The 16,062-nt window shown below is 40.7% G+C and overlaps 1 protein-coding gene across 2 annotated transcripts in view; it reads left to right on the top strand.

The window, feature by feature from the left end:
* Positions 1-1,359: 1,359 nt before the first annotated feature.
* lin7a (lin-7 homolog A, crumbs cell polarity complex component) overlaps positions 1,360-16,062 on the top strand; it is a 43,454-nt gene continuing 28,751 nt past the window's right edge. For both annotated transcript variants that reach the window (XM_022749756.1, XM_022749755.1), the window contains exons 1-2: positions 1,360-1,398; positions 14,453-14,571. In XM_022749756.1, the coding sequence (XP_022605477.1) occupies positions 1,362-1,398; positions 14,453-14,571 (156 nt within the window). In that variant the 5' untranslated portion in view covers positions 1,360-1,361. The remainder of the gene's footprint in view (positions 1,399-14,452; positions 14,572-16,062) is intronic.

The raw sequence follows: 16,062 nt of genomic DNA, 5'->3' as shown, positions 1-16,062 counted from the left end.
CTCTGAAGTGCATTGGATGGATGGATTATACATGGCTGAGCTTTTACACGTGCAGGCACAAACACACACACATGATAGCAAGATTCAGCAGAGAAAACCTGGGCTATACTGGTTTACACTGCTGCATGTGGTGAAACCATCTAGTATGTTATAGGTGTGTTACGATGATTGATGACTGACTTTTTTATTCAGTCTGCAATAAATTATTACACACCCGCAGTGAGTTAGAGGGCACACTGGCCCTGCATGCTGCCCTGATTTATGAGCTGCACGACATGGTCAAAAGTATGTGGACTCCCTATTCACATTTGTTTGTGTATTTGAGCTATTTTCATGTTTTGGACAAGGAATTTTTATCCCACTTTCATGAAATAATAATCTCACAGAAAACTACAATACTCTGGACAATAGTTTGCCTCCAGCTTTGTGGCAACGGTTTGTGCTCTTTCCTGTTGCAACATGGCAAGACCCTCATATACAGCCCAAGCAAGGGCAGCAAGGAAATGTGTTTCCCCAGTTTGGTGTGGGAGAACGTGACTGGCCTGCTCAGAACCAGGACTTCAAATCCCCATTGAACACCTTTGGGATGAACTGGTACACCAAAAGCAAGCCTGGCCTGGTCACCTGACATCAGAGACCGACTTCACTAATGCTCTTCTAGCTGAATAGGAGCAAATCCCTGCAGCCAGGTTCCAAAATCTAGTGGAAAGCCTGTCCAGAGGAGAAGTGGCAGTTATAGGAGCATAATGACACCCATGGGGTTGTGGCTGCAAAGCTGCTTTCTCCACATCATTTGTGGGTGTCCACATACTTTTGGCCACGTAGTGTAATAGTCATTAACCTGACTCCTCAGCATATGTGCATTTTATTAATTTTATACAATATCACCAATTTCATTTTAATCTAATGCAAGGGATTAAATATATATATGTACAGTATATATATATATATATATATATACATATATATATATACACACACATATATATACATATATATGTATATATACTGTATATACATATATATATACGTATTCACTTGTTTCCATTGTAAATTTATTTAATGTGAAGAAGAGCTTGAATAAAGTGCCATATCTTTTATGCGAGTGGTGGATTGTTCCGCCTCGTTCTGCCAAGATGGACATTTATATTTTTCCACTGCGTGTGCGTAAAGCTGCTGTTCCCCTGCAAACAATGCCAGGTGATGATGAGATATTATGAGGATGGAGGTAGATTATTTCCCCTCCCAACCACTCCCAGCCTCCCTCACTCTCTCCCTCTCCCTCTCTCTCTCTCTCTCGCTCTCTCTCTGTGTGATGCTGCAGCTCCTGTAGTCTCTCCAGTCTCCAGTAAACAGCAGTCATGGCGACAGTGGTCCAACCGCTCACTCTGGATCGAGGTAAGGCGCTCGGAGCTTTGCAGATTTCTGCTTCTCATCAGAGGTTTTCCTCTTTGTTTTTTTCTTTATTCTCGCTTTGAAAACTTCGGCAGGGAACTGGCAACCCCCGGGTTGATTTAAGGTGTTTGTGCTCGGCTCGGATTTCCTACATCTTGTCTGTTCGTGTTCGTTATTGCAAGGCAATATGAGCTCACGCTTATTCTAAATAAGAAAAAGAAAAAAACCCGTACAGTCTGGCGGTTCTGTGCGTGCATTTTGCAGAAGGGAGCGCTTGTTTCCTCCGTCAAGCTGCTGCGAGGTCTTCATGGACACATGCCTTAATTCACCATCATTTATCCGACAAAATGAACACCACACTGTGTGTCGTTTATTCCTATCTATATTATGTAACCTCCTCGTTACTACTCGCTTTTTTCTCTTCATGTGTAAATAAAAAGCCTCGATGGCTCCTGAAGCGCTTTGGCATAAAAAATGTACTTTGCCCGACAGGAGACAACTTTTGTATTTGAATTGGACAGGTGCTCTGCAAGCAGGTTGGTGTCCTGATAAGGAATAAGAACAGGTTGCATGTTGTTGTCTTCTTGCTGGAATCAAACACTGCGCAAGCAAAATGCAATTAAGGGGCTAATGATATCTTCTGATGGTGTTGCTCTGCCTGTTCTGTTGCTGCACCACAGGTAGTGTTTACAAAGAGCTGACATGGAGTATGTAATTGTAGCCCATGTGACTTAAACACACATTTGTGTATCCTCTGACCTCATGCATGTGGTAGTAACTGTACAAATGTAAGAGCAATCCTTTAAGTACAGACTGTGCCCTACACAATCCTGGGAAGCACAGACTCACTTTAAATCCCTATACCTTCTCATTAAAAGTGTCTATTTTTAGATCCCAGCTGAAAAATTCCCAGTCTTACATTCAGATCAAATGCATATCCGCTGGTGAAATGTAATATTGCACAAGCCTTGCACTTGCACAGGAAATGGATGCTGTCAAATATAGAACAAGGAGACACCATAGCTATTTCCTCTGTGCCAAGTTGAAGCTAGCATCTCCTAGCTCTCCCGAGTCCCTTCCAAGCCACAGGAGGAGGGGTACTATAAATACACATTATCTGTTGGGAGCATAAATATCTATGCGGGAAGTAATTTGACAGGTGTCACTTGTTATGTGGAATCCAAGTAATTAGCCACAATTGATCATGTTCTGCTGCAGGGAGTTATATTTTGGACCATGTGCTCAATTACAATTGCAATTTGTTCTTCGCTAAAGTTTAATGCTTCAAGGCAGTCGAGCTTTATTGATGCACAATCTGTTGCGTGCAGAAGTGCTATACCATGCAGAGTTAATGAATGGAGCCTAAGATTACAACCGGCAAATGGATAAACAATACAACCCAGAGTTTTCCCATCCATCTCTCATCCTACAAATCCAGAATTATACAAAGGGGCTTAGGTGTGCTGCTAACGTCCTCCATCTTTGTAAAATGTCAGCATTCAGCCTTATTTGATCTTTGTCGTTTGCTGAGGCAGTGATTCAGTCGTGACCTCGACCTGTATGCTGGGGGACTGATGCATATTCACATGCTGCTGTGGCATGAATCTGACCAGTCAGCGGCTGGCAGCTGTAATGGCATGAGGAGTAGTAATGATAGTTTCACACAGGAGCCATTACAGAGAGGCAACATTACAGGCTTCCCCTTTTTTCAGCTGCTGCCACTTTGATGAAAACACTATAATTGCTAATGAAAAGGTAGTTTTGTCTCGTGTTGGGAGTGGGCTTTTTAGCTGCCGAGTCGCAGAGTTTGTCAGACGCACGCTGGGAGGAAACAGACAGGGATGTTCATTTCCAGAGCTCCCACTTGACTTGTCAGGTCACAGCGGGATAAAAAGATCTTACATCACTGGCCTTCCTGTTATTGTCGGAGGAAATGGCAGTGATAAGAAAGCACCAGAACCCTATCAAGAACAATGGATTGGAACCTCTCTGTGTTAGGAAACCAGTCTGCATTCACTGTGGAGCTGGCATTTAACTACAAACAGGCATGTCCCAGAGATGACAACCTTTGTGATATGAAATACCGAGAGCAGAAGTCAATGTGGGTGCATCTCAGTTGTTGTCCATCAAAGAATTTTGTCAGAAACTTCAAGAGAATGAAGTTTTGGTGTGAAACATTTTGCCAAAAAAAGAGAAAGAAGAGCGTTTGTGTATAATAACTTCAAGCTGTAACAAATAGGAATACTAGTATGTGAAAATGCTTACATGCTGATGCTGACTAGACTCACAGTCCTAATTTAGCATGTCAGCGCTCACTTTAGCTAAACAAAGGCTCATGGGAATTTGAAAACCTCACATGCTAACGTCATGGTGGTTTCTAGAAGAAACGCTGGAGGATCATGAACGTCAGGAGACTTCATCCTTTGGGGACCATTAATGTTTGTTAAAAAAAAATTATGGCAGTGGATCTACTAGCATTGCTTGTTGGGTTATTTGGCCTGAAAGTTGTGTGTTAGCATTGCCATCCCTAGAGCCATGCAGCTAGCTTACACTGCTAGCTGAGGCTGATGGGAATGTGAAAACCACAAATGTCAACGTCATGGTGAAACTAGAGGAAAAGTTAGAGGATCACCAACGTCAGGAGGTTTCATCCTTTGGGGACAATGAATGTCTGTACAAAATTTTATGGCAACACATCCACTAGCGTAGCTGCTGAGCTAATTCAGCCTGGACTGAAAGTAGTAGGTTAGCATTGCTACTCCCAGAGCCATGCAGCTAACTTGGTTTGAACATCAATCTGTGAGAAATTAGCCATCCTAAATGAGGACTGACTCTACTGTGCATTAAAGGTGTCCAAAAGTTATGTTGAACACACTGAATGTATTTCTCCCAGTGAGGCTGTTGAACATCAGTTCAGGGGCCTCGCTTCTTCAAGCATGCTCCCATGGTTTTTCTTCAGTGTCGCAAGGTTTGGCGAGTGGAACAATTTTCTGTCTTAACAGACAGAAAGGAATAACTGCAGCACTCTACTGCCCCAGTCCTTGTTTTCCCTCTGAGAGATCATGGCAAGTTCACTGATTTGAGACCGGACCTTATTCCCGTCACATGCTCTCAGGCACAGCAGCGATCTGAAGGATTAGAGGGGGGTCGCTGACAAGCTGACGTCACTCATAGCTCTTGATATTTCAACCCATCTCCTTTTAACACAGCAATAAATGCTCTCAGAGTCATTGTGTTGTAGGGGCACTGTCCAGTAATTAGAGGGGATGAAGAAGACAATGAGAGCATGATGTTTTCTATCTCTGCTTTCACCGCGCGGGCTCCTGCAGAAGCTATTAGCCCTCAAGGAGTGATTTATTTGTGCTGCTTCAAGGGGATCATTGCAGTAGGGCAAATTAGAGCCAATTCTCTTGCTGTTGTCTAATTTTCCCCATTCAATGTGATTATTACAGGTTTTATGGTTGGGATTAGCAGCAGAAATGCCAAAGGCACCAAGGACATCCAGGTCAAAGTGGTGGTGGCAGATGGCAAGGCCTTTTCAGGACAATTTATTCTAGCATGCATGACATCCCCACAGCATCTCTCCCGGCACAAAGGTAGCAGCAGAGTCAGAGAAAGGTCATCTAGGCCTTTCCCTGTCATCTCCCAAGGTGGAAAAATATCATTTCAATCAATAATCAAAGTCAGAATTTGAAAAGAGGATCTTCAGGTCGCAGAGATCTAATCACGACCGCACGGTTTAATGAGCTCTGCCTCTGGTGCGGACGTGTTTATTTACATCGCTGCCGTTTTGTAAAAAATGACACGTTTAAGTAGTGAAAATGAATTACACTCAGTTCTGCCACTATTATAAATGGACTAATTATACCAGAAAACTGGAGCGCTGCCCGGTGCCAGTGCATCCCCACAACAATGTTGTGGAGCCTTGTCGAGCGTTGAGGCCTTCATTACGTGTCACTGTGGCTTTGTTCAGCTCTGTGCCTTTTCTCTAATCAGTGGATGATGAGGATGACCTTTTTTAGACAGCCAGCGTGATGTTAGAGGAAGGGAAATGAGTTTCCAGGGTATTGTGCCACACAGACAATGTCAGCGTCATTTCAGACAGTGTTTGTTTTTTTTTGCTCTGTATTTTATTATTCTTGTAAAATAGATTGAGAACAAGAAACTTTAAAGGCCTTTTACAGATTATGAGTGTGTGATTAGGTAAGATGGGGTCTGATTATATTACATCATCATGATTGTTCAAACTAGAATCAAGTGAAAGCTATGATTTGTTCAATATGTGACCTGCTATTGGAGAAATCATTACACAACTGATTTAGCACATAAGATGAGTCCTGGGCGACAAGACTTCAAATCAATATCACAATTACTCCAAACTTTCACCTTGATTACGATTCATGAACAATTACTTTGGCGCTTATCTCTTTATCATGGTTCTGCTCCAAGGGATGAGACAAATTGAAGGCGTTACCTTTGGTCACTATCCATGTTGCATTCACCACCGCCTGGTAGACGTAACCGATAAGACCCAATGACGGAACGAGAGGTGGTAGTTTTTTAACGGGACAGTTCATGAACACACGCATTTGGAAAGTATTAACTGAATTAACCAACATGAGCAAGATTAAGTCGGAGAGAGGTTCTAAATGTCGGTTTTGATCCTACTTATCACTGCTAGTTTATACCAGTATGAATACACTTTCTTTTTTTTAAAAAAAGGAAAAATCCTCCATTGCAAGTTTTTGTCTTTTTCTACCTTTGTCAGTAAGAAGGTTTTTCTACAGCCTCCAGAGAGACGGCGAGACAAGGGAATTGTTGCTTTTAGTCCATGTAGGTGGATATCTGTACAAACCAAGAGAGTTTTATCCATTAAGCAGCAAAACATTAGAGACCCCCCCTCCCACCTTCACTCAAACCACAACAGGTCCTGCACCTGCTTCACATTCAGTTGTTTATGCCTGTGTGTGAGTGGAGAATTTTATATTTTTAGTTTAGTCTACATCTGGTGCAGAATACTTAGAGGTTTTGCTGTTTGAGGGCTTCCACACCACAATATGATTTTTGCTCTTAATATATATATATATATATATATATATATATATATATATATACAGTATATATATATATGTATATATGCTATGGAAAAACTTTGTAGCTACACTGTTAAAATGTCTTCATGTTTAGCCAGTTTTTTTTCTCACTTGAAGAAGAAAGTGCCAGATAACAAAACTGCTCTAAATAGAGGCCTTTCAGTTTTATATTAAGTGTTAATTTGCTTCAGTGTTCTCATTCTTGAGGGAGTTTGTGTTGTTTTCATTTCAGTCTAATTGAACATGCATAAAACACAAAGCTTCTTCTTTTGTAACTGCGTCTCCTCTGTTCTCGTGCCGTTGTCCTTGTGTTGTGAAAAGCAGATTAGTAATCTTTTAATAGAAATCCAACTTGTTGAGGTCCATTAATATTGAATGTTTTGCTGGCTCGCCTGTTTTTTTTCCAGGCTGCTCCTCTGTGTTACAGTGCTGCCTTCAAATTGATGTCATTAGGTCATATTTTCGACATGGGCAGTCAAGTACGCTGTATGTTTGGCATTCAAGTGATTTAAGTCTCATGCACGCTGTTGCTAGGCAACTGTGAACAAAAAAATGGATGTTGATGTTGATGTGACAAGAAAAAGTTAAAAAAAAAAAAAAAAAAAATGCCAGTGAACATCATCACTCATGAACCTGGTCGTCTTGCGAGCACAGTAAACACGATCCCATTTGAAGGCACCGTTATTCCTCCGGTCCTTTGCTCAGTGTTTGTGATGACACATTCACTCAGGATCTTTCAATCTGATGTGAAAAATAAAAGGAATATTGCATGAAACTTTTTGGAAAATGAAACAACCTCTTCTCTAGTATTTCAATTCAGTTTGAAGCAGTGGAATCGCCTGAACCGCTGGTATGAGAGCATAGAAGTGCAAGCAGTAAAATCTGTTGGGCACTGTTTTATATATATATATATATATATATATATATATATGTATATATTTAAAAAAGTGCAGGTTTTAGTGACTTTAATGTTAAATTTACCATTGGCTTTTTGAGAGTTGGTAATGAGCCTCCATAAATATATTGCTTCATAAATACACAGTGGAATCTTTCTGTGGAGAAAGTCTTGACAGTCACGTAATTAAAAAAAACTTGCATTAGATTTAATTCATTTAATCAGTATCACTAATGAGAACGCTCTCATGCTAAATATAGCTGAGGGAAATTAACTGCTGACAGGATCTCTGCCGGTGTCATCATTCTGCTTAATATGGCAGCAGTTCAGTGCATTGCACTGTAACTGAATCTTGATGTAGCGTGCACTAAGTTACTTAGTGACTGGTGTTGCAACTCCTCACAGACATCAGCAGACACTTTGTAATTACAACCCATGATTTTTTTCTTTGCACATCATGATATCTTGATGCTGTTTTTTCTTCTTCTTCTTCTTTCTGGCTGATAATGAGAGAGAAAGATACTTTTTTCTCCTTTTGTCACAGTCGTTTTAAAAAAAACCTCCTCATGTGGATACAGCAGCATCAAAAAATCCTTTCCTCTTTCTTTGGAGAAGAATCTGTCAAGCTACACAGTGAGAACGACCTAATTGCAGACAGTCTGTTTGCTTCAGAGATATGCTAAATTTGGCAGACTTTAGGTTGAAGTTTGAGCATATACTTTTTCTTTGAGGCGGAAGTAAAACCCTGTACAGATGTTGCACACATCTGGAATCCTCTAGGGCACAAAACATGGGGGTGTGGGTCTAGATTAAAGTCAGCACAGGGCAATAAAGCACTTGAAGGTGAAAGCTAATTTCCCTCTGCTGCATTTTCAGTGAAAGAGTGATTAGGTCAGGATTCCTGTGAAGTCTAGCAGTGGGCACAAGTGTTCAAATATTTCACACTCATGAAAACAGCTCAGTAAGAAAGCAAATCATAGGCAAACAGGCAGGGTAAAAGCAATGGTCGAGAGCTGGGGTTGGTAGCATGCAGGCAGTCGGGACAAACAGGGCAAATTCGTGACAGGAAGAAAGTCCTAAAAAGGCAGACAGGAACAAGAAGGCTGCAAAATGGACAATGTGGTGATAAACTGAAGGAAAGGGGCAGGTGGACAGTACATACTGAAGTGTTTATTAGGGAACTTAGGAGCAGGTGTTGATGTGGGCGTAACAAGAAAAGGCCCACGCCAACTGCATGGTAAGGATGGAAGAGTAGGAAGAGGTGGAGACCAAAAACAGAGCTACAAGGACCAGAAACACACATTCAAATGAATAGTCATATTGCAGAATGACCCTTGAGAGTTTTACATCATTACTGATTAATTAATCTGTACCAATGCATAGTATAGTAAAACTATAGTAACTAACTATGTTAAAAAAGTACAATACAGGCTGGAAATGTGCTAAAGGTATAAAGAGTTTGTACAGCGCTTGTTCCACCCCTGATGAAGTCAATAGTATGCATGACTTAAAATGCTGTTTACTGTTTATTTATGATACAATGTAAAATCCTGCAGTGTTTGCGTATGTTGTTATCACTCAGCAGCGTTGGTCGGTCAAGGGTGGGATCATGTTTCCTGTATTTCCCTCCAGCTGAAGCTATTCATAGACCGTGCATATAACAAGCACACCATGTGGGTGTTGAACACACACTCGGTGTTGTCTTGAACTATGCTTCATTTGTTCTGTCAGTGTCTCTCCTCAGCTGAAGGTACGAGTGTGGTCTTTCGCCACGGTTATGTCAGCGCTATCAGAGTGCACAAGGTCACCCAGACGCGCCTTTTTCCCCCTCCCTCTCTTTCTCTCTTTCTCTCTTTCTCTCTCTCTCTGCTAGACTATTAGGTAATGTGATACGTCATTTTGCTGCACATCTGATTCGGGAATCGTTTCTTGTTAATGTGACGCAAGCGTGATCCCCTGCGGTCACCGCAGCTGCTTTGTCATGGAACACAATCAGCCTTCAGTGCCTCGTCCCTTGGGTTTTTTTTTTTTTTTTGTACACATGATCAGCTCACAGCTCATCTGATGGCCCACTTTCACATTAAGCATACAGAGCACTGGGTATTGAAGTGCACTCGTGGGACACATTTGCTTAAATTCCTGTGGTACATCTGAGTTTCAGGATAGAGCTAAAAGACAAAAACAAAAGGGGAGAGAAATTCCATGCACTATATTATGTGCTAGAAATAATCCAGCAGACCTTTTCCAGTTTATCAAAACCTGTTTTCATGCTGCACAAAGGCCATACCTTGATTTGTTATGTGAATGAAAAACAGCATGACAGTGAAGCAGAAAATCTTCACAGACATATTTTCCCTGTCTGAGATTAGATATCACCTGAAGCACTAAAGTAAAAATGTGCCAGTACAGTGCCAGCAGACATTTCATTACCCCTGAGCTGCTCGGTGAGAACTAGAGAGCTATATCATTAGCACTTATTACCATTCATTTTTGTGTGGACACCTGCAATTACACTGTCTTGTAATCACTGATTTTGTGTCCTTGTGCTGTTACATTAGGATAAAACTGAAAGTGAACATGTATATTGACTAGAGCAGGCAGTAGCAGGTAGGAGTACTTCAGTTATTACAATAGCTGTCACTATAGGTAACATAGCAACATTTAATTGAATTTAAACTGTGAGGCTCCTTTCTTTCACGTTAAAGCTCAGGAAATTTAAGTTTTACCCTTATTCAAGTTAGAAAGATTATATCAGTAATTGGCTAGTTATCACTTCTGATCACCACAATGAAAGCACCAGCAAAAATGTCTCGCAACATCAACTCTGATGCCTAGTCAAAGTCCTTGATGTGGATAAAGAAAATGGTGCTAATGAGCATGTTAAAAAAATTCTCTCCTGGATGGCCCTTGACCTCCATTTAATGAGAAAGAAATGCTTATGAACCTGCTAGACAGATGTCCTTGCTGCTTGGAAGTGTACCAGCTCATTACCAGCTATTCAGAATTTGTGTTTTTTGATATTCAGGCATAGGGGGGAAGAAATGACCTATTCATCTTGAGAGAAAATATTAATACAGCATACTTAGGGGAGTATCAGCTCTTTAAAATCCCATATTGTGGATTTCTTTTTCAGAGGTGAATACTTACAATAAAAAGTGAAGTGAGAAGTGGGATCACATGGAAATGAATAAATCTGTTTTTCACTACTCTCATTGAAAGTCCCTTTCATAAAAAAAAACCAAAAACACATTTTTTGACAGTTTTTTGATGGTCTAGTGTTGGTAGAAGTTTGATCTTTTTCTTAAAGGTTTAGTTTATTATTACAAAAAATGTGTTTCACACACTTTAGTTGTGCAGATGGTTAAAGTTTTATTTACACAGATTTGGAGGTATCTATTTTCTGCTTCCGATCGAACTTTGTTTGTGCTACTCACAGCACTGAAAACAAAATAAACAGCTACAGAAATTCACTTAGTTACACTGGATAATCCAGGGAGCTTGCACAGGAACCAACCAACCAACCAACACAGGAAAGATGCAACCTCATGACTTAGACTTCTCTCTATGTCCTCAGGAAAGCATGACTTTCCTTCAGACTGACCGTTAGAGAAGGCAGATGAATTAAAAGCTAAGTTTACTTGATTGCAGGGGCAAGCAAAGGTGAGCAACTGGTTAGCAGTCAAAACAGACAACCAAGTACAAAGAGGCAAAACAAGCCAGCAGTGTCTAAAAAAGCAGACAGGAGTCAAAAAACAGGGCAGAGAGAAAACGGGCAAAAAGGCTGGAACACAGTGACTACGATGGAGATAATGATAATACTAGGAGGATCACTGACCCTACTGTTTGCTAAACCTCCACCAAAGAGTGATTGTCCAGTCATAAGCTAATTAAGCAACCATAAGTTGGCACATCAGGCCTGTTGACCTTTGGATTCATCCACATACTGAAGTCTTTTTTAGGCTAAGACTAAAGACACAAGAGCAAAAATGTAAATAATACCATTACCCTAACGTTAGCTGCAGTTGTTTGCATATGCAGCCGACTAGCATAACGTTAGCACATCATTAGCTTACAGCATTGTTTTTGGGGGTTAGCGATACTCTCTGCACGTCAGTTGTGTAGTGTACTATCAGAGTTTAGGCTTACGTTTGTGCTTTTGTCTTACTGAATTATCGTACCTATAATTACTAGGAGCTTTTTCTACGAATCACCAAATGGTGAAGATGCATGCTATTTTTTACCTGGGATATTTAGTTTAGCTTTAGTCTTTTAGCATTAACATATGTAGACATCAAGTGCATATGTAAGACTCATTTTACAGGATGCTGGCTTTGATATGAGTCAGCTGGAACATTTAAAAAACAGTTGGACACAGAGTTTTTGCCCAACTTTTATAGCTAAAGTTAGCAAAATCAGCTAGCTAGCCACAGCTGATAAAATGTGCTAGCAGAGACTGTGACACTGACCCACTGTTTGAAACATTACAAAGAATTTGGAGCTGAAAATCTGCCAGCATTATCATTGTAAAATGGATTATATGTTGTTCAAGAACAGAAAGCTTGACAGGTGACACTACAGTAATTAAGTGGGTTGGTGCTTAGCGAAAGGTCAACTGGGAAATGACAAGCAGGTGTGCAGGTAGGTGTGGGGATCAGGTGACTGGAACAGACAGCAACACACTGAGGACAACTGCCGGTTGGACAGAATGTAGAAACTGTAAAGCCAAGACAATTACAGTTAACACTGTGTCTAATTTTATATACACCTGTGATATACCTGGGACCATCTTTGCATGAGACTCATGAGAGCGGTTTAATTAATGGCTGATTAGCATTATCCTGATGACTCGCTCCATTGCCAGCTCTCATCTGCCAATACAACTTTCACTGGACTAGTCTTTGGGAGGCATAACCGGTCTCGATGGGAACTGCACTTGCAATTTCAAGCGGATCAATATAATCCTCTGTGTTTTATTACACGGTGCTTGAAATAGAAACAGGCATTGGATTTCTGTGAGGCGTGCACATTGTCTTCATATGTAGCATAAAGGCGAAATGCAATAAAGGGCACATTCTTGTGTTACACATTTCCTTTTTATGGCCTTATATACAGTATTCACACTGTTAGAGCTCGAGGTGACTACTCCTTTTCTAGCCTCCAACAGGTCTGCAAACAGTAAAAGCTCCTCTGTCTGCCGTCTGCTTTATTGAGTTACTCTATATTCCCAGAATTCAATATCAGTCTGTGTGTGTGTGTGTGTGTGTGTGTGTATGTGTGTGTGTGTGTGCACATTTGAGTGTGTGCGATTGTCATGTCACGAAGCACATTTTGTATTTGTCACTGTATTCTGTGAGAGGAGACACTGGTAGTAGGATGACAGTGTGGAGAGAGACTGACTAGTCAGTTTCTATTTACTGCTTTTCCTGAAGGTATGTACCTTCTGTTACTGTGTCCACATAGGGTTCTTTAAATCAGCTTTAACTGTGATCAGAGCTGCAATTTATAATTATTTTCATTACTGATTAAACTGCTGATTGTTTCATCTATTTACAAAATTACAAAATGCTGACAAATGGAGACAAATGGCTTGTTTTGTCAGAGCAACCATCCAAAACCAAAAGATATTCATTTTAAAGTGGCATAAAACAGACACAAGCAGCAAATGCTGACATTTAAGGGGCTGGAGATGTTTGGCGTTTTTGCTCGATAAATGACTTAAACAGTTCATTACCTACATTATTTTTGATTAATCGACTATTTGTTTCAGTAAAGTCTGTCATTCCTAGTTGTTTATTACATTTATTTCCTCTATATATATATGAAGCGTAAGCATGGTCTGGCTAATATACAACACTTGTACTGTAATATAGAGGATGTGTACGTACGTGCTGGTCCCTGTTCTGTATTGATCGATCGGGCGACAAAGCGTGGTTGGAGCGCTTAAAAAAAAGATGCTGTTGTTGCATGGTGTGGTGCCAGCTGTCAGTCAGATGTGGTGTGGGTGTTCTGTAGCTGCTAGCACATAATGTTAAATTAATTAGATAAACTGTGAAATGTATCTAAAATAAATAATAAAATACACTTCAAAGTATTTCCCAAAACTAACTTTTCTGGTCTTTAAAGAGCTTAGGGGGTTTATTAAGTGTTTTGATTGGTGCTATTCTCTGTTTTATACCATTGGAAATTGAATATTTTTTTAAGTTTGGACTATTATTTGGGCAAAACAACCATGAGTCTGGGATTGAATGATTTGTTTTCATTTTATAGACCAAACAATTGATTAATCAATAAACAATCAACAGCTATATCTATGAAAAAACATTTGTTGCTGCATTAGTCGTGTGGTAAATGCAACAACAAACCAAATCTATCTTTTTCAGGATGAAAGAACAATATGGAAAACAACACAGCTCCACCGAAAAATTGCACCAATCATCTCTCCCTGTATGGTCACTACTCTCTGGGACACACAAGCTGAATAAAACATGTTATTGACCCAACGGTCCAAGTGCAGTGGTTGAGTACCAAATGACTTCCCCCTCTTTCCATTATGTGTCTCTATTCGGCGAGCCCAGTTTCACAGGGCAAGAAATTAATCAGTCAAGCTGATGGACTCATTCAGCGCAGGGCAGGCTAATTAGGGGAGGAGAGCTCGGTAGACCCCAGAGTCACAGCCTCGAACTTAAGGCTCTCGGTTTAGTGTAAATGCTTTGTAATGCCCAGCAGGTGCCTACTCTTAGCAGGAAGCGTCAGCCTCTGAACAAATGAGTGCCTGACTTATTCCCCCTCACCTTTATTCTAAAGCATTCGGCTGAGCCAATGAAAATGATCCATGGATGGGATTGCTATTCTACTTTTCATGCCACCGCTGGCCTTGACTGAGTCTCTTTCCATTATCCTACCCATTGATTCCCTCTAGCACCTTTCTCATGGCTGTGCTGTTAATGTAATTTGGGGCTTTTTTTTTTTTCTTTTCTTTTTTCTGACTGTCCCTTTGACACGAGCACCCACACGCATACACTCATAACCATTCTCTCTCTCTCTCTCTCTCTCCCCCTCTGTCTGCCAGATGTTGCCAGGGCTATCGAGCTGCTGGAGAAGCTGCAGGAGTCGGGTGACGTGCCCGGTCACAAGCTCCAGTCTCTGAAGAAGGTGCTTCAGAGTGAGTTCTGCACAGCTATCAGAGAGGTGAGTCACCGTCAAGGAGGGAACCGCTGGTCCGTGAACACCGACGTGACTCATGTCTCTTGATTCTTTTTCTTCTGTGAGACTTTCTCATGCTGGCGCTGTTCCTCCAGTCAAACAATGCAGTCATTGCTGTGATGTTGCTGCTGCCGTTGGTGAAGTTGTCGCTCTTTCACCCGTTCAGTCACGGTTGCTGTGTTGCCCAACACCTCCATACCTCTTCTGTTTATTCCAAAGAAAGCAGAAAAGTAAAGCGCATCATCTATTGTGAAAAGAAATGATTTCTCATGGAAAAATAATACTTCACAATAGCTGACTTTCGCGCAGGTATAGGTTCAAGCATAGCATGCTACTGTTGAAGCTGCTGGAGGTGAACTACTTTATATACAGGGACTCCAGATAAATCTGAGTGGTTGTGAGATCATTAATGAGAGAGGGAAGAGGGAAGAAAAAGTTCTGATACACAAATCTGTTTCCACTTTTGTCAGGTTTTTCTATATTCTTTGATCTTTGGTGAGATATTGGATCATTTGAAGATTTATTGAAATGAAACCATGTGAAAAGTTTAAAGGGGAAAATCACTATTTGGTTGAGCTGTTAACAACTCAAACATCTGAAATGTGAACCTGACAACACTGTTTTTTGTAAGACATCAGAAGCCTAAAACTTTAAAAACTGTTTTAATATTTAACAATGTGATGTATTGTAAACGTTTGTTATATTATCCATTGGAAGCAGTAGTACCAGAAAATGTAAATACTCAAGTAAAGTACAAGTGCCTCAAATTTATACGTACATAGTTACTGTCACGGGATAAACGGGAAAAAACACTAAAGGAGCTATTTGTAAGTTTTACTATCGCTACATAGCTAACATTAGCATTAACAGCTGTTTACGTACCAGTCAAGAAGAAACGTTTCGAGTTCAACATCAAACTTCATTCCCTTCCTAGCTGTCTCCAGTGACGGAAAGCAGCGCTAATGTTGACTGAATGTGTACCGAAGTTATCACGCTAACCAGCTAGGTCGGGCCTGTCTCGTCACTTTCCGATAGCGACTCACTGTAGCCTCCAATCTGCCCTGAAGACGTAGCGCTGCTCAGAGGACGTATTATAACCTCTTGTCTAGTAAAGACAATGATGAAGCTCTTGTCACTTTAATGCAGCAGAATGAACAAAAATGAATAAGATTAATAATCTTTGAATTATTAACTAACTTTATTATAAGCCAGCCTCTCTTTTAGGCCTCTTTTTTTTCCATTTGATGCATGCCTTCTCTCTGATTATCCAAATGCTGCACAGGATGAAAACTTCACTCTCTCAACGTGCCTTTTGGTTACAGAAGACTTTGAGTTGCAGCAGCGGTGCAGCAAACAAAAGCTATTATTCTAGTTGATTCATGACTTGGCTAAAGGTGAAAGGTAACACTCCCTGATGGCCGCCGTTGCGCTCTCAGGTCACGACTGGTGCTTTGAAAGTCAACCCGACAGCGAGCT

Source organism: Seriola dumerili, unplaced genomic scaffold (assembly GCF_002260705.1).
Source record: "Seriola dumerili isolate Sdu_G_001 unplaced genomic scaffold, Sdu_1.0 BDQW01000138.1, whole genome shotgun sequence".
Taxonomy (NCBI): Eukaryota; Metazoa; Chordata; class Actinopteri; order Carangiformes; family Carangidae; genus Seriola; species Seriola dumerili.
The sequence above is the reverse complement of the archived record's forward strand: the minus strand, read 5'-3'. Positions and strand labels throughout refer to the sequence as shown.